The sequence below is a fragment of the Maniola jurtina genome, chromosome 24, assembly GCF_905333055.1.
Source record: "Maniola jurtina chromosome 24, ilManJurt1.1, whole genome shotgun sequence".
Taxonomy (NCBI): domain Eukaryota; kingdom Metazoa; phylum Arthropoda; class Insecta; order Lepidoptera; family Nymphalidae; genus Maniola; species Maniola jurtina.
The window spans coordinates 7646273-7663841 of NC_060052.1; the positions used below are offsets into that span (position 1 = coordinate 7646273).

The 17569-nt window shown below is 36.8% G+C and overlaps 3 protein-coding genes and 1 long non-coding RNA gene across 8 annotated transcripts in view; 3 read left to right on the top strand and 1 right to left on the bottom strand.

Annotated features, from left to right (window-relative positions):
- Nucleotides 1–3422, bottom strand: part of LOC123877788 (G protein-coupled receptor kinase 2) — a 54620-nt gene extending 51198 nt beyond the window's left edge. For all 3 annotated transcript variants that reach the window (XR_006798679.1, XM_045924681.1, XM_045924680.1), the window contains exon 1: nucleotides 2879–3422. Coding sequence is in view for 2 of the 3 variants with exons in the window: in XM_045924681.1 (XP_045780637.1) it covers nucleotides 2879–2930 (52 nt within the window). In the remaining variant the exon portion in view is untranslated. The remainder of the gene's footprint in view (nucleotides 1–2878) is intronic.
- Nucleotides 3423–5040: 1618 nt separating this feature from the next.
- Nucleotides 5041–11169, top strand: LOC123877780. 2 transcript variants are annotated; one of them, XM_045924665.1, is made up of 4 exons: nucleotides 5041–5497; nucleotides 6550–6706; nucleotides 7498–9671; nucleotides 9720–11169. In XM_045924665.1, the coding sequence occupies exons 1-4, from the start codon at nucleotides 5299–5301 to the stop codon at nucleotides 10487–10489; spliced, it is 3300 nt and encodes a 1099-aa protein (XP_045780621.1). In that variant the 5' UTR covers nucleotides 5041–5298; the 3' UTR covers nucleotides 10490–11169. The 2 variants fall into 2 exon arrangements, with proteins under 2 accessions (XP_045780621.1, XP_045780620.1); XM_045924664.1 differs by having other exon boundaries at nucleotides 7498–11169.
- A 462-nt stretch (nucleotides 11170–11631) lies between these two features.
- On the top strand, nucleotides 11632–12983 carry LOC123877830. Its single transcript, XR_006798681.1, has 2 exons — nucleotides 11632–12147; nucleotides 12691–12983. It is a non-coding gene; the product is annotated as an uncharacterized LOC123877830 (long non-coding RNA).
- A 672-nt stretch (nucleotides 12984–13655) lies between these two features.
- On the top strand, nucleotides 13656–16723 carry LOC123877822 (THO complex subunit 3). 2 transcript variants are annotated; one of them, XM_045924735.1, is made up of 8 exons: nucleotides 13656–13954; nucleotides 14183–14304; nucleotides 14676–14817; nucleotides 15080–15085; nucleotides 15139–15242; nucleotides 15350–15511; nucleotides 15959–16059; nucleotides 16506–16723. In XM_045924735.1, the coding sequence occupies exons 1-8, from the start codon at nucleotides 13751–13753 to the stop codon at nucleotides 16661–16663; spliced, it is 999 nt and encodes a 332-aa protein (XP_045780691.1). In that variant the 5' UTR covers nucleotides 13656–13750; the 3' UTR covers nucleotides 16664–16723. The 2 variants fall into 2 exon arrangements, with proteins under 2 accessions (XP_045780691.1, XP_045780692.1); XM_045924736.1 differs by lacking the exon at nucleotides 15080–15085 and having other exon boundaries at nucleotides 13659–13954; nucleotides 14676–14811.
- The last annotated feature ends 846 nt before the right edge of the window (nucleotides 16724–17569 follow it).

A 17569-nucleotide genomic window follows, 5' to 3' on the forward strand; every position in this document is an offset into this window, starting at 1 on the left:
GACACAGGGAGGAATGATCGGCGACTATGAAGTTTGGATCATGGTGGCTTTGGGAGATAACAGGTAATAAAGGTGAAAAAATCTTATGTCAAAGTATAGTCTAATTTTTTTAGGGTTCCATACTTAAAGTCATTCTGCTGTCTGTCCGCCTGTCTATCTGTCTGTTTGTCCGTCTATCTGTCTGTCCGTCCGGCTATCTGTCTGTATGTCCGTCTATCTGTCTGTCCGTCCGTCTATCTGTCTGTCTGTTTATCTGTCTGTCCATCCGTCTATCTTTCTGTCCGTCCATATATCTATCTGTCCGCCTGTCTATCTGTCTGTCCGCAGGTCACAGGTGTCTAGCTCGTAGACTAAATGAGTTACAAACCTAAAAGTTGTCACTTTTAGTCCATTTTTGTGACGGGGGTTATCTTAAAACTAAACTAGTTAGAAATATGATATTTCCATTTATTATGTAAAACTATTTTGGTTCATGTCTGCAACTTTTCGTAAAGGCGGGTCCAAAATACCCGATTTCCTTTAGTTTTGAGAAAAACATGAAAATCAACGCTGTTATTTTGTATATGTATGTAATTTAATTCATCATACAAGCAGTGAAATGATGTTTGCTGCATTTGACAGAGTCAGGATATTGAACTTATCAAATAGTTACATTTTTATCTTAAGTGTCTTACGTAAGCACCAACATCAGAAAGATAAGGAGTACTTAGTAAGGAAATGCAACTTAGTAAGTAAATACACTACTTACTTAAGTAACTAAGTAATTACTTGTTATTATATTATAACAAGACTAACGCTTGGCTACAATTAGAGCCGCTGGCAAGTATTCATCTATACAGCGTACTTTAACTTTGCTCAAACTTAAGAGGACTCTTTCCGTCACTCGTTTCATACAATCGTAGTTCCAATTTCATTTGAATATTAAGCAACCAAAGTCCATGAAATTTTGCAGATATATTCTAGAAAGTAATATCTGTGTCTGTGGTGTTTTGGATTTTTCCAAAAATATGTAGTTTTAAAATTACAGGGGCTCAAAGATTTGTATGTAAATTTTTAAGACCGCGTAACTTTGAAACTGAATATTTTAACAGAAATCTGGAAAACCACAGACATACTATATTAGTTTCTAGAATATGTCTGCAGAATTTCATGGACTTTGGTTGCTTAATATTCAAATGAAATTGGAACTACGATTGTATGAAACGAGTGACGGAGAGAGCCCTGTTAAAACAGGACAACTTTATAACGCTCACATTGATGTGTCTCGTTTCAACTCTGACTTAAGTCAGAGCAAAGTGTAAGTGTTAAGTACGCACTATAGATCTGAGCCTAAGATGGAGCACACTTGGCAAGAAGATGTCTATTCACTCTTGATTTGAAGGTATAACCTTCCTCTTTTTAACCCCCGACCCAAAAAGAGGGGTGTTATAAGTTTGACGTGTGTATGTGTGTATCTGTCTGTGGCATCGTATAGCGCCTAAACGAGTGAACCGATTTTAATTTAGTTTTTTTTGTTTGAAAGGTGGCTTGATCGAGAGTGTTCTTAGCTATAATCCAAGAAAATCGGTTCAGCCGTTTGAAAGTTATCAGCTCTTTTCTAGTTACTGCAACCTTCACTTGTCAGGGGTGTTATAAATTTTTAATTTACACTTGTAATATACTTAAGTACATAGGTACAGTCAGTAATGAAACTAGGTTTGCACCTGCCAGAACAAGCAACTATGGATGGGTGCCATCCTAGCTTTGTTGCTGACTGTACCTATATTAAAACTGTTCATTAAACAAATACCCCTCCATTCTAGGTATCATTGACAGCCCTCTGTGCAGAGTATCCATAAAGAGTAAGAGAATTTTTAACCCCCAACCCAAAAAGAGGGGTGTTATAAGTTTGACGTGTGTATCTGTCTGTGGCATCATAGCTCCTAAACTAATGAACCGATTTTAATTTAGTTTTTTTTGTTTGAAAGGTGGCTTGATAAAGAGTGTTCTTAGCTATAATCCAAGAAAATCTGTTGAGCCGTTTGAAAGTTATAGTAGTATCTGTTGAGCTCTTTTCTAGTTATAGTAACCTTCACTTGTCGGGGGTGTTATAAATTTTTAATTTACACTTGTATTTTCAAGGCATGCAGTTCTAGGTATCAAATGGGTACAATTTACTCCACCAATAATGTATGGATTGTTTAAGATGGAAATGTTTAGGTGCAGAAACCAGCCCAGAAAGATGGAAGAAAGAAAGGAACTGGATTGGAACAGACATGCTAGAGAATGGTCAGATAGCTGGGAATTTAAAAATATTGAATATATGAAAGCTGACTTGTATAATTTATGAGTATATGTTTAATATAGAGTGAATGTGAATACAAGCAGTTAAAATATTTTGTGATTATATACCCATGTTATACACTTAACTTTTCATTTCTTTTATTGGCAATGAGCATCTGAATCAAGGCAAGTATGAAAGGACATTTAATATTTATTGTTTAATCATAACCATAGGTCATGACTACATGCTAAATAGCTAACAGGCTAAATTTTATCGTCAAAAAAAATTGGAGCTCCTTGTGAAAATTGTAATAAGCTACCCGTGCGTAGCCGGGGAGGGTCGCTAGTATATTATATTTGGGCCTTTTTGTGCATATATAGAATTATAACGAGCAATGTCTTTAGACAGATTATTTCTGTAAATTTAGAACACTTTTTGATAAGTTGAAAAGGTCATTGAATGTTTACACAAAATAAGTTCGACGGCCGACCAGAAGCACGACTGCCAACCTTTTTCGAAATTTGAATTTAAATGTGGAATCCCGTTTTGAATATAGAATTCCCATTATCATAATTCGCGATACGAAAAATTTAAATTGCAAATGATTGAACATACCCTCTCTGGCTTTCAAGTAGACAGTGTTGGCCACGATATTTTCTAATTCCATCAGTTCCAGGTTGACGGATTTTAATTTGAACTCTCCGAGAAGCTGTGACCCGCCGATGCGGCCTCTCTGCCGCCGTAACAACGTGCGTACGGCCCATCAATGTACTACGAGAAATCTTACACTGAACTCAACACTGCACACCATCTAACACTGGGCGACAAACACTACGCAAATGAACAGACGCCACTACAAACTATAGTTACACGAAAAAGTAGACGCACGAAACACAACTCACAAGTTCACACTCAAAAGTTCACGATCTCCAAAGGGCGTGTGACGGGTTCATGAAACTCGCATTTCAGTTCTATCACTCGTAAATTGATAAGAACGTCTGCGTATCTTGTATTAGCGAGATTAAATGCACAGTTTATTTCAATTTTGAAATGTAGAACACGCCCTGAGATCGTAGTTATTGACGACGGGATGGCGATACGCTACAAATGACGACAAGGAGAACTACAAGTAAATAGTACGTACCTACTGGTACCGTACCCTACAAGATTCGGATTTAAGGTTGCCACACTTTAAGTTTAATTTCTACTATTTTTTTTACAATCAACTTTGGTGCGTATATCAATTAATTTTCTAGAAACAAATCCATTAGTGGGTGCCCATCGCGTGCACGGTGCACCCATGCCGTGCGTCCGTCATCCACTAGACGTGTGAAAACCCGTCTCACGCACCCACGCTAACTAGTTGGTGCTGCTTTAATAATTTTCAACGCTGGCACGCAAGCGTGCACCCGCATGAGTTTTTTTGTATCCCCTTAGACTTAAGTCATGCATTGACGATACCCTGAGCAGTACGACTTTACTAAAGGTAAACACAACAGCTTATACAGTTACAAAACTTCTAAAGCATACTCGTATTCACGATGTCTGGGAACGTTCAAATGCAGTTGAGATCTTCTGTGAACGATCTAAACGGATTTGATTGTGTTGATCATAAAACTTTGAAACTTAAACTTAGCCATTGTGGCCTTAAAAAGGTTGCATTTGATTTAATTGCCTCGTAAATCTTAGTGACAGAATTCAAAGGGTACCGTTATAATGTGAAGTTTTAGGATTCGTCTGCCTTAACGGGTGTCCCACAGGGCTCATCTCTTAGGTCCTTTTCTATTTTTGGTGCATAAATGATTTGCCATAATATCATGTTAGCAATGCTTGCTTGCGACATTAATTTACTGTTTGCAGATGACATCATGACTTTTAAAGTTGATAGCTGATGTAAAGATATTTCTGAACATGTAAACAGGTCAGCTTTACCTATATGTATTACGCTAGTTTACTGTTAATAACTGCTTTGAATGCAAAATAATAATAATTTGTAGTTTGTAGTACCTACAAACTAATGTAGGTACGAAGAGAACTATGTGCCTGTATTATGAACATACATAATATTGATCTAAGTACGTAGGTCTACTACGTATAGCGAAAGGTTGTCATTTTTGACCTTATCTCAGTATTGATAGTTTTTATACTACATACATGAAAAATAGTCATTTTATTCAGCTTTCAGAAATTATTTTTTGTAATTTTTTTAACTTTTTACAACATCAAGTATGTTATAAAAAGTTAAAAACTACCATTCTATCGTGTTTTTGTGAACTTGCAATGAAATAAATGTACGTCAATCACGTCTTTTCGCAACATTTGTACCAACATTAATTTTACCAATAGTACCAATATTTAAACATAAAACGCTTCCGTTTGAGAAAAAAAAATCCGATGAATTGAAAAGAAGAACCTCTTTTTTTGAAGCCGGTTAAAAATAGTCTTCGAGAGTCTATTATCATTTTGTAATAAAATTGGCGTTTTAGGAAGGAAATACAAAAATGTTGTCGGTTTAAAAAGATTAGTTAGATTAACTGTCAGATTAGTCTCATATATACGTTGTCCTCTGTACGTCCAGTCCACTCCATGAATCATGATAGTCCAGTCCAATATGGCCTATGGGTCCAGTCCAGCTTTGCTTTTGCATCGATTTAAATTCACCGCCTAATAAATTCGATTCGAATCATTCGGATTTCGATTCCATCATCGAATTAATCGTCTACCTATCATCACAGAGTAGGTACCTACTTTGTCGCAAATCTGTCATCATTCTGTCATCCTCTTGTCACATGTGTGCTGCACGCAACAGCTGTGAGCAGTTGTGGTCATGTGGTTTGGTTATTATTCCTATTTTCCTTTTGAATTTGAATTTTCTAAACATACGTCATGTTTTTCACGTGTTGCGCTCCTCATAACATGAGATTGTTTAAATTTTTAATAAACAAACGAAATGATTATTCTTGAAAGCAAGCAATTTACACTCTACAGTACATTAATACACTTTACGGAGCTTGAAAGCAAACAAAACAGTGAAGATGTCTTCAATTCCTTGCCAAATCTGCGGTTGTACAGATTTGAATCTCGTAGACGGATTCTACTACTGTGTGGAGTGTGGTACCCAAGATACGACTCTTAGGGAGACTATTGTGGAGAAAACTATATATTGTGACTATGGTGAACAGAAGGGGACAGATGTAAAGAGATACAGTACAGTTCTGAAGGATGCTTTCCAGAGTAAGACATCTAACTTTTATTTTTTCTTTATGTTATCATGTTTCTAGTACAGTCAATCCCTTAAGCCAGTCCAATTCAGACTGGTATATATCTACTATACTGATATATCAGTGATCAGTGGTCCAATTTAATTGAAATTACTAACATACCTAATTCGAATTTAATTCAAATAACCAAAAAAAGGAATTCATAACAATCTCAACATGAAAACTTGAGGAGGTTTTTAATACTCTAGCCTGTACCCGTCCCTGGGATGCAAGCTATCTCTATTAGGTACCAAAATTTATTAAAATTGGTTAAACTTATGGGCCAGACAACAGACAGACAGACAAATCACTTAAACATTTACAATATTAGTAACTGGATGGGATCATTGATACCCCAAAGTCTGTGTGAATTTAAGTTTTTCAAAAATCCTGTGGGGAATTTTTGATTTTTTAGACTAAAAAGTAGCCTGAAAAAAATTTGAAGGGTTATTTATTTTACAATAGTAGAAACCTTCAGGAGTCTGATTCACACTTGAGTGGTTTTTTAAAATATTTTCAGTATTGTTGTAGCCCTTAGATGCCAGCCAACTTAATTTAAATACAAATATTATAGTATAGTGCATAAATTGTGAGAAAAGACTCACCATATTTACTGTAACTGTCATGTCAAAAGGTCAAAAGTACAATTATAGTCTGAATCTAAGGCTGAGATCTGTAGAGTGTACTTTGCGCAGACTTGAGTTCCAGTTAAAAAGAGACAGATTTATGTCAACTATAATATCACTGTCTTGTTTTAACGGTCTCAAGTCTGAGCAAAGTCAAAGTGTGCTCTTATAGATTTAAACCTACGGGTAAACCATAAGAATTATTATTCCTATGTGTAAAGCATACTTTGATATGACAGTTGACACAGAGTCATTATCATATGGCAAGACCTTTCTCAAAATTTATGCATTAAACCAGTTGTTGGCTGTCCAGTAAAAAAAATTTATTTCATGGACTATTCCGGTCCTTTTTGCCAACCTATCTCTACAGCTTCTCAATTAGTATGGATAATGTTTTCAGTGAGTGGAGAGTGGTGTAAGTGGCACGCCTACAACTTTATTCTAGCCGCTTTGGCAGATGAACTCTTAGCGGTTGGGGCAAAACCCACAGTCAAAATGAAAGTGCAATGGATATGGCTACGATACATCAAAAAATATCAGACAAAAGATGAACCAGAGTAAGTAACTTTACTTTTAAGACTTCCGCACCTGAAGGATGTCAACAAGTCCGTATTCTTAAGGACTGATGGACAGTGAAGACTGTACGTCCGTCAGTTCGTCTGTCTGTCTGTCAGCTGTTAAGGCAACCTCCTACCAAAGTACAACCTTAAAGTTTAAAGATGTCTTGCAGTACAATACAAAGTGCCTGGCAATGCATGATGTGATTTCTAATACTATTCTGAAGAGAATATAAAAAAAATTGACTTCAAACTTTGATGTAAGATTTTTTACATGTAGGGTGGTAATTAGCTGTGACAGAAGCCACATCACAGTCCCACTAGACCAGACCAGAGACAATTTAGAAATTATAAATTCCCAAATTGCCTTTGCGGGAAACTCTCACATAAAAGACAACAGCGTTCACTACTGCGCCAGGGAGGTTGTTGTTGCTTAGTTGTTGATGTGCATGCAGTTAATTTTCAGTTAGTTTATATTTTAGTTTAGCTTAGCTTCAACATAGCTTAGCTTTTGGTTTGCAACCATCTTCACATCCGCAGGAACAACTATGCAATATGGAATGTCACTCAACCTAATATTTTTTTTAGAATTCTTTACTGCACACACAAACTTATACATATACAGAAAACACAGAATAGACTATACATGAGGGTGCAAAGGCGGTTTTATTGCTAAAGCAATCTCTTACAAGCACCTTTGTTGAAAGAATTAAATGACCAGAGCATAAAATGAGGCACAAACTTATAAGTAATACCTACATCTTACAACGATAATTTTGGTTTGATTCCAGAGCCACAATGTTTGAAAACAAGACTTCAAATGAACAAGAAGAAAAAAAATCAACTAAAGATGACACTGATGATGAATATGATTCTGAAAGCGACGAAGGAGAGAGAAAAAATAAAGTTGGATATCATAAAGCGGACATTACCAAAATTACCGTTTCCTTGTTTGTAGCTATACTATACACAGCCTTAAACTTAGATAGCAGTGACATACAGTTAAGTCACTTGTATCAGTATATAAGAGAGGGTCGTTTAAGTATCCCCGATTGTTATAAGTTCATTCCCAAAGAAATACCATTCAAGTTAATACCCAATCGTAAGCAATTCGAAAGTAGCGTCTACATTCCGTCCGGTGGTAACATCACGCCGATACAAACTCGCGCATTATCTTTCGAACTTATCAAACAGTTGGACTTAGGTGTCCCTTTAGTGCCTGACTTGAACAAAATCATAGACAACTTTATTACAGAGTTGTGTCTTCCAAACGATTTCAAGGATTTAGTCTTATCCTTAACCAGGTCGATGCCATGTGATTTCTTAGAAGTAGACGATGAGTGTATGAAACGTCCAGTTTGTATACCAGATTATGAAGCCTTTTGTATGGCTTATATTTTGTTAGCTCTGAAAATGTGCTTCGGGTTAGACTGCGACTACGAGAATAAGTTATCAGATGCGGTTGACGAAATAAATAGTGAACGGGATTACCTGAAGTCTTATAAACTCGGCATGCATTCGGAACCAACGAATAGGCTGTTTTCCTTTCGAGAGTGGTGTATGTTCCTGCAGTGTAGAAAAATGATCCTATGTAAATATTATTTACCTTTGGCGCGTCAGTATAATTTTCCTGCAGATAATGCTGTCTTCATGGAGCATTCGAATCCAAGGAAGACACAAATTATGAAGTTAAGCTACGACGTAGCTATGGATATTTTGAACAAAATCCCTACCGATGATGCGCGCGTCATTCCTAAGAAAGAATTTCATGCTACTGTTACTCCTCTGACTACTTATACAGATGTTATAAGAGAGCACATTGATGATGTTGAATTGAAATTACGCCTTTGTGAAGATTTCACTCAGTATTCTCTTAAATATGCTACACGAGACTTGAAATTTCCCGAATGTGAAACGAATAATGAAGGAGTGAATAAAATAAATAAAACTGTAAATACACATTTAATAGTCGGTAATTATGTACAAAATACAGGTAACACTAAGGTGGTGGTAGTGAGAAATTGTGACAACAAAAATTGGCTTACGACCAAACCTCCTAAGGTAAAACATATTACCAAGATAAAATCAGACAGTGAAGATGATTGCAGTAGTGAACTGGCATCCGAAACGGAAACAAATGAAACCTGGTCAGACATTGATACTGATTCGAGTGATTTCAGTGAAATGACATCTGATTCGGACACAGATGAAAGTGGATCAGATGATGATGATAATGATTCTCTTAGTGAACTATCTCAAACGGAAACAGATGAAAGCGGACTACTGGAGGAAGATTCAGAACATGAGTCAGAAGAAGAAACTGAGGAAATATGTGACGTCGTAGGTCCCAATGAAGAAACTGAAGAAAAGTGTGACATTATTGAAGAAGAAGATGAAGAACTATGCATATTCGATGATGATTTTGGGAATTTGAAAATAAAAACAGAAATCGAGAAGAAAATTGACCGAGAAGAAACAGATGACAATGTATTTAATTTTGAAACAAATATGGACGCCAGTAAAACGGAGAGGCATGAGAATAATATCGATGTACATGATAGTTACATCAATGAATACGACAGCAAAATCGATATCCACGATACTTTCAGTGAAACTTCGTTTCCTGAAAGGGTACCAACAACTTTTGACAGACAGAAGCTTATAGAAGAATTGATAGAGATAGCTTGTAAAAAGTATAAAATATCCGTACCGAAACAAAAAGATAACGAGAGACCTGTGAAAAGGAAAAATTTTGAAAACAGCGAAGCTGGAGTAAGTGCACCGAAAAGAAAGAGATCTATTGACAGAACGAAGGCAGGGGAGGCAAAGAAACAAACACAGGGACTACTCACTGCATATTACGAAAATATACACAATGACGTGTTACTGCAAATATCTGAACAAGTTAGAAATGCTATTGAAACTGCTCAAACTCAAGCAGAATGTAATATTGCCGATGATGCACCGGGAAATATTGCAGAAGAAGAACTTGATAATATAACAAATGGTGCAGTACGTAATATTACAGATGATACACTAAATAATCAGACAGAAGAAATAGATGCACAAAATCAAAATGACGTCAATGGAGACCTCCAAAATGATACAAATGTCGTAGACGATGATCAAACTGCATCCCTCCATGACGGTAGTACCCAAGACGACACAGCCAATAGTGCAATCGATGATGGTGATGCCGAATTTAATATCGAAGAGTTGTTGCCCAAAATTGAACCAAACTTTGATCCGAGAACACATGACATCGAACAATTATACGTGAAGTTTAAAGATGAGTTTGACGATTTCGATTTCTCTAAAATTGATAATGATCCAGATATTAGTGATATTATTGAAAAGAAAATTGCAGAATTCCGTGATTTTAATGAAAATGATAAACCACAACACCAAAATGATACTGGTAAAGACAAAACCAGTGAGTCAAATGAATCGGACACTGACATCACATCGAAACGTGACAAGTTAAAACAGAAATCATATATGAGGGCCACATCAGAAGAATATCTTGTACTAAATAGAAAGATTAAAATGTTTGGGTACTGGTTGAAAACTTATAGCTCGAGAAATTATATTGACCGTAGACGTTTGACCCACAAGTTTGATATAGAATTGGGGGAAAACACTCCAAAAAGTTTCTTTTTTGTTATAAACGAGTGTGCTGCTATATCAAATAGTTCCAATTTCAGCCTTTATAAGAAATTAAATGCTTGGGAGAATAGGATATTAAATAAAGATTGTGGTACCTTAATGGACCGTTTTATATAAACAAGATTTCAGTTGTGATCCCTAAAACCGGAAATCTCGGTTTTTGTGTAATTAAAACGTTGGGGTCCCAATGAACTAGAATGTCGACCTCGCACCGGAAAGCGCAGCGTTGGAAGACCCCCAATAGGTGGACAGACGTCATCAAATGAGTCGCAGAGAGCCGCTGGATTCAGGCGGCGCAAAACCGTGGCGTGTGGAAGTTCCTACAAGAGACATATGTCCAGCCGTGGACGTCTATCGATTGTTAATGATAATGATGATGAATACCGGTATTTCGAACTCCTTCACTTGGTCCAGTATTCCGGTATTAACGAAAGTCGGGATCCTGGTTTTGTAACCCATATTAGGTTATTTAAAAAATATGATCTATTAGATAAAAAATTTAAAAACACGACTGCCCGGCCATATTGTTTTTTTTTTTTTCAAAAACTTATATCCCATATTATTTGGGATGGTGTAAGGATTCTAACGATACCCCGTACATACAAGTTTGTTCAGGCATTTTAGAAGCTATGGTGGAATAAAGAAATTCGCATACATGGACCCTGAAAACATTACACTTTTTTTTTTGGGCAGTTGTATGAAAATGGCCTTTAAAGCGGGATACTCACTTTGAAGGTCTTACTTGCTATCTATGTAAATAATTTATTGTTGTAAATACATATTATAGTTATTTTATATTCATGCATTTTTATTTTTAACCCCCGACCCAAAAAGAGGGGTGTTATAAGTTTGACGTGTGTATCTGTGTATCTGTGTATCTGTCTGTGGCATCGTACCGCCTAAACGAATGAACCGATTTTTATTTACTTTTTTTTGTTTGAAAGGTGGCTTGATCGAGAGTGTTCTTAGCTATAATCCAAAAAAATTGGTTCAGCCGTTTAAAAGTTATCAGCTATTTTCTAGTTTTCTTGTAGAAAAGAAGGTTAGATTACCCTTAGGTTCATAATATTCAAGTGTCAATTGACAAATGTCAAGATGGACGTTGCCTAGATATACTTAATTATTTATTTGAAAATGATTTGTCGGGGTTGTTGAAAATTTTTAATTTACACTTGTATTATTATTTATGCCATTGATATAAATTACTTTTGCCTATATTTTTTACATACTCACATATTATTTGATATTTCAAACAAAAATTGTGTTCTGTGAAACTGAAAAATAGTCTTATACCGAGTTCTTTATAGCGAGCTTCGACTTTGCTCAGATTTATGAAAGGATTTTTGTAAATTCAATCCCTCAGCATGGTCCAATAAAATACTCTCCTTATGGGAATAAAGAGGAATTTGAAATTGTATAGTTCACGCGTACAAAGTCGCGGGCATAAGCTAGTGAGATATATGAACTCCTTTTTTATTAGGTACATATTTTAAAAACTTTGGATCAAACTTCTTTCAATTTACCGTCAATTTTTTGAAAAGTCAACGTCAAAAACCATTACTAGGTATATATCTTGATTTCGACCATTTCAACTTATTAGTTATCTTGTAGTGCCTAATATAGACCGAATAAAACGTAATATTATTATGCTAGGCAAGAATTTATACACACTGTTAAGAGGCACGAGAGTTCCGAAGTTCCATGTGCCTAAGAGGAACTGGGCCCAAGTTGGCATGCACATAGCAGTTCCATCCAGATGTAAATGTTCCTATGGGGTAAGACACTTTCCTGCTTTACAGGGTTCCCAAAAACGGGACCCTATCACTAAGTCTCCGCTGTCCGTCCGTCTGTCTGTCAGCATGCTGTACCTCGTGAACCGTAATATCCAGAGTTGAAATCTTTATAGTGTTACTATTTCCCGCTACCTATAAATAGCGACTTGATAGCAACACATGATAAAAAACCAGCGAAGGTCGAGTCCGTGAAATGACAGCTACAATGTGACTATCGCAATCATCTCTCATTGGACGATACGCGCTTTATATAAAAGTTCAGATACAAGTTAGCCCTTGACTGCAATTTCACCTGGTGGTAAGTGAAGATGCAGTCTAAGATGGAAGCGGGCTAACCTGGAAGGCGTATGAGTTTTTCATTAAACCCATACTCCTTTGGTTTCTACATCGTACCGGTAAATCGCTTAGCGGCATGGCCACAGTGCATTTTAATTTAAATTCAGCTAATAACAACGATTGCGATTGTAATAATGACTGATGTTTTCCGGAGTTGACCTACAGTTTTTTAAACTATTATTTTTTCAGGAAATGCTCTTGCATATAGCATTCATGTACACCGTGTGGATGTCACCAATAGCGTTCCTCTTGACTCAGCTGAAAGTGTGGCGGCGAGAATATATTCAGAACTAATTTAATTCAGCCTGTTCCTCTTGTCCCTACTAAGGTTTCCCCCATGGTGGGTAAAAATGGATTTTTCCCCACTTATCCCTACTACTAGGGAACTCACCAGGGGACTACTTGGTCAGGTCAAGTGGAACATGCCTTCAATAATTTTATTAACGGTTCTTGTCGAATAAAGTATCGAGAAATGAATTGTTAAAATGGATTTTTAATTTTTTTATAAGCACAAAAAAGCGAGCAAACGAGCAGGCGGATCACTTTCTCGTAACGAAAATAATACCTACTTTCTAGCGAGTTTCGAATAAAAACAAAATAATTATGGAGAAGCAGCAAGCAAGAAATCCAAGTTTTTTATATTTTGATCTTTTAAAAGCAGAGCTAATAGAATAATAGGAACATCTAAGGATTGGAATAGGCATGGAATAGGCACTATTTTTTATTAAATTGGGGAAAAAAAAAATTGTGTCAATTTCATACAATTCATGATTTTGATTTTGGCGGTTTTTTTTTTAAAAAGCTGGAATCCAAAGCGGAAAATGATTTTTTCATGGACGTATTTTTAAAAAGCAAATGTTTGTCTATGAATGATCACTGGCAAAAAAGAAATTGAGCTAGGGATGTCCAAACAGTATGCATATGCATAGAGTAAGGTCAGAAGTCTGAACTCGATTTATTAATCTCGATTAATTAAGAGATTTAAGATTAAATTCTATTTAATCTTAAAAAATTGTTTTTTTTAGGATAAAATTATTTATAACGGCACAAAATGAGGGCTGAGTGTTTAATTGTACAACAATTGAAGCAAGCTGGCGAGTGATAGCCCAAAAGTCAAATCTCAAATCGATCATAATATAAATTATTGTACTAAACAAAGAGCATCACTAGTAAAATAAAAAAAAGTCTGCCCGGTGATTCTATTGTTTACAAGATTTTATTTTGATTACATATCAAATATTTTATCAAAATGAAGGATTCCAAATCAGCCCAAACTCCAATAGAGGATTTGAATGAACTGCGAAGTTATTTCTCGACACACAATGTAGTCCGCGAATACATTTCTCACAGTTCTAAAGTGCATTCTGTAGGTTGGTCTTGCGATGGGCGACGACTTGCTTCTGGGTCTTTTGATAAAAGTGTAGCTATATTCAATTTGGAGAGAAGCAGATTGGTAACTACTCTTCATATTATATTTAGATTTTGTATAGATATCTATTCTACTGCTTTAAAACATCAAGTTCAAGATGTATTTTTGAGGTTATAAACAAAGGTTTCAATCTTTGTTATTTTTTATGTTGTTAGCTTTAATTACTGTTAAAGTTATTTAAATATAATGATTCTCAACTAATCTTGGTAATATTTAGCTTGCAGCTAAAGATTTTTGTCTTTTTTATTTTAGGTCCAAGATTTTGTATTCAGAGGTCACACAGGGTCCGTAGACCAGTTGTGTTGGCACGCCTCACATCCAGACCTCTTGAGTACGGCCAGCGGGGACAAATCTGTGCGAATATGGGATACAAGGTAAAACCCGGCAATGTGTAAGCCTATTTATGTCCCTGTTAGGCAAAAAGTTCATCTCTCAGATAAATGGGAGAGATAGAAATGGAATAAAAAAAAGTTGAAAAAACTATAACCCGACTACGGAAAAATTGAGACAACTTGAACCCGACTTGGTACAAGTAAAATAAACTAAAAAGAAAGAAACAAGATTGTGCTTAGTGCTATCATCGTCTTGAGTGAAATTCAATACAAAGGCCGTGGTCGTGCGTTGTCGACAGCGTATTTCTTATCCTTGATTGATGGCATTCCCAATGATTTTATTTGTCTACCAAATTAGAATATTTTCTTTTTACTGTCGACAACGCACGAACAAAAGTATTCATAAATTACAGATCACGCAAATGTTCAGCGACAATAACAACAAAAGGGGAAAATATAAACATTGCATGGTCACCAAATGGTGCTACCATCGCAGTGGGGAACAAGGAGGACCTCGTCTCATTCATAGATGCCAGAAATTATAAAGTTGTAAGTATTAACCGGCAAATAACTTGCACCTGAAGCAGCACAGTGGTAGAAAGTTGGCGAATTCGAGAAGCGAAAGTTGACGTATCAACCAATCGCGTGCACTCGCGCCGACTGATCAACCAATCATGTGCACTCGCGCCAACTGATTAACCAATCGCATGCACTCGCGCTGACTGATCAACCAATCGCGTGCACTCGCGCCAACGGATCAACCAATCGTGTGCACCTGCCATTCGCCCGCTAATTGCGTCAATACTCAAGTTGTATCATGTATGCTGGGCACTGTAGTGAAGACGTCCGCCTCCTTATTTTAATTTGTGTTTACAGGTGACTGAAGAGCAATTTAACTTTGAAGTGAACGAGATCTCATGGAATAACACATCAGATTTATTCTTCTTGACAAATGGTCTTGGATGTGTTCATATATTGACGTAAGTGATGTTACGTAACGGCTTCCATACAGCCTTCATTCTTCTTTTTGTGTAGTTACAGCCTAAAATGTTGGCGTATATTGCTCAAAAAAATCTTATGTCAACAGATATCCCACCCTGGAGCTACAGACAGTATTAAAGGCGCATCCGGGCACATGTATATGTATAGAACACGATCCCACGGGGCGATACTTCGCCACGGGGTCAGCTGATGCCTTGGTGTCACTATGGGATGTCAATGAACTAGCTTGTTTGAGAGTATTCTCTAGGTAAGTATGTTATCGATAAACAAATTTTTTTTTCTCTCGTCTGGCCTTACAAAGATTAGCCAATGTCAAGTTTGTAGTTATTTGTAACAAGTTAGTTAAACTATACAAGTATGGACCCCGTCTGTGCCGGCGCTCGCCGACATACGCACGGCACCCCCTTAGAGTGCTTTCCAGTCAGTTTTAACAAAAAAACACTCCAAAAAGGCAGAGCACGCCCGCCAGCCAACACCAACACAGACGAAGTCCTGTAACTGCGCCATCTACATTTTCACTCTCGAAGTGTGAGACATCATCTACGTTACCATTCATGAATGTTGTAACACATTAACTCATATTTTTGTGAATATTATAGCTCATATTTTATGAATATTGCACCTTACATTGTATTATCACTCATGTATATTGTATATACTATGTATATTACTACTCATTATATTTTGTTGTCAGGTTAGAGTGGCCGGTCCGTACGTTGTCATTCAGTTTCGATGGTCGGCTGCTTGCGTCGGCGAGTGAAGACCACATCATTGACATAGGAGATACAGAAACTGGTATGTATTAATAGACCTGATTTTATCATAAAAAACCTTGCCGGATGTTACGGTTGTTATAACACCTTGTGTATGTAGGAAGAATAGCACGAGCGAAGCGAGCGTAAATTTTAAGATTTTTGCGTCTGTCAAGAAACCTATAGGGTACTTCCCGTTGACCTAGAATCACGAAATTTGGCAGGTAGGTAGGTTTTATAGCACAAGTACAGGAATAAATCTGAAAACCGCGAATTTGTGGTTACATCATTAAAAATAATTAAAATGTGTTTCAATTTTCAAAGTAAGATAACTATACCAAGTGGGGTACCATATGAAAGGGCTTTACGTATATATTCTAAAACAGATTTTTATGTATGATAGTTGGAAAAATACCCGAGTACGGAACCCTCAGTGCGCGAGTCTAACTCGCACTTGGCCGGTTTTTTTCAATGGCCTTTGTTTTACAGGTGAGAAAGTAGCGGAGATCCCCGTATCAGCAGCCACGTTCACAGTGGCCTGGCACCCGGCGCGATATCTGCTGGCCTTCGCGTGTGAAGACAAGGAGCCGCCGGAGAGGAAGCGCGACGCCGGGAACTTGAAGCTGTGGGGCCTCAGCAACTCCTAGACTATACCACTATGCCAACTTTAATATTAGCTTACTATAGGAAATATAATTATTAAGTACAACACAGGTTTTTTATTCATAACTCGTGCCAATAAACGAATATAAATGGCGGCGCTATTCATTCCCTTTCACTCGCACACCTATACACAGGAATAATGTGCGAGTGAGAGGGGATGATTGGTTTCTTTATTAGCATGAGTCATATAATGTTTCCAATGCACGACGTATGGACATGGTTCCATACAATGTTGGGCCCAAGCTGAACATGGGTAAAATGCTTTACGTTAGTTAAAAAGAACTCAGGGCAACATTACTGTACATTTATACAATGCGAGAAGCGAAAGGGTGACTGACGAACCAAAAGCGCGGCAGGATAAACACACTGCATCGCGCCTCATCGACGCGTGATGCGGATACAGAATATTTGAGTGATAACCAATAGCGCGGCAGTACAGACAAAAGTGGCCTGGCACCCGGCGCGGCGCTAATCATTCCCTTTCACTCTCACACTATCCAAAGGTATAGTGTGCGAGTGAGAAGAAATTATCCGTTTCTTAATTGGCACTAGTTATATTATTTCCTTTATTCGCACGGCTGCGCCCTTCAATATTAAGGTAGCAGTTCAAAAAATATAGAAGAAATAAAACAACTAGTTAGTATTAAATATCTAGTTCATTTTATTGTTCTTTTTACAAGCATACAGTTACTTTTAAATTACAAGTATTTATTTATAAAAGGTACAACTAAATTATTTAAATATAATAGTAGAACTAACTTATGCCCGCGACTTCGTCCTTGAGGCCAACACCAAACCCCTATTTAACCCCTTATTTATTATCTGTATATAGGTGTGTAGGTGTATTTTAACATTGTACTATATTTATATTTATGAAGTCAGATTTTTTT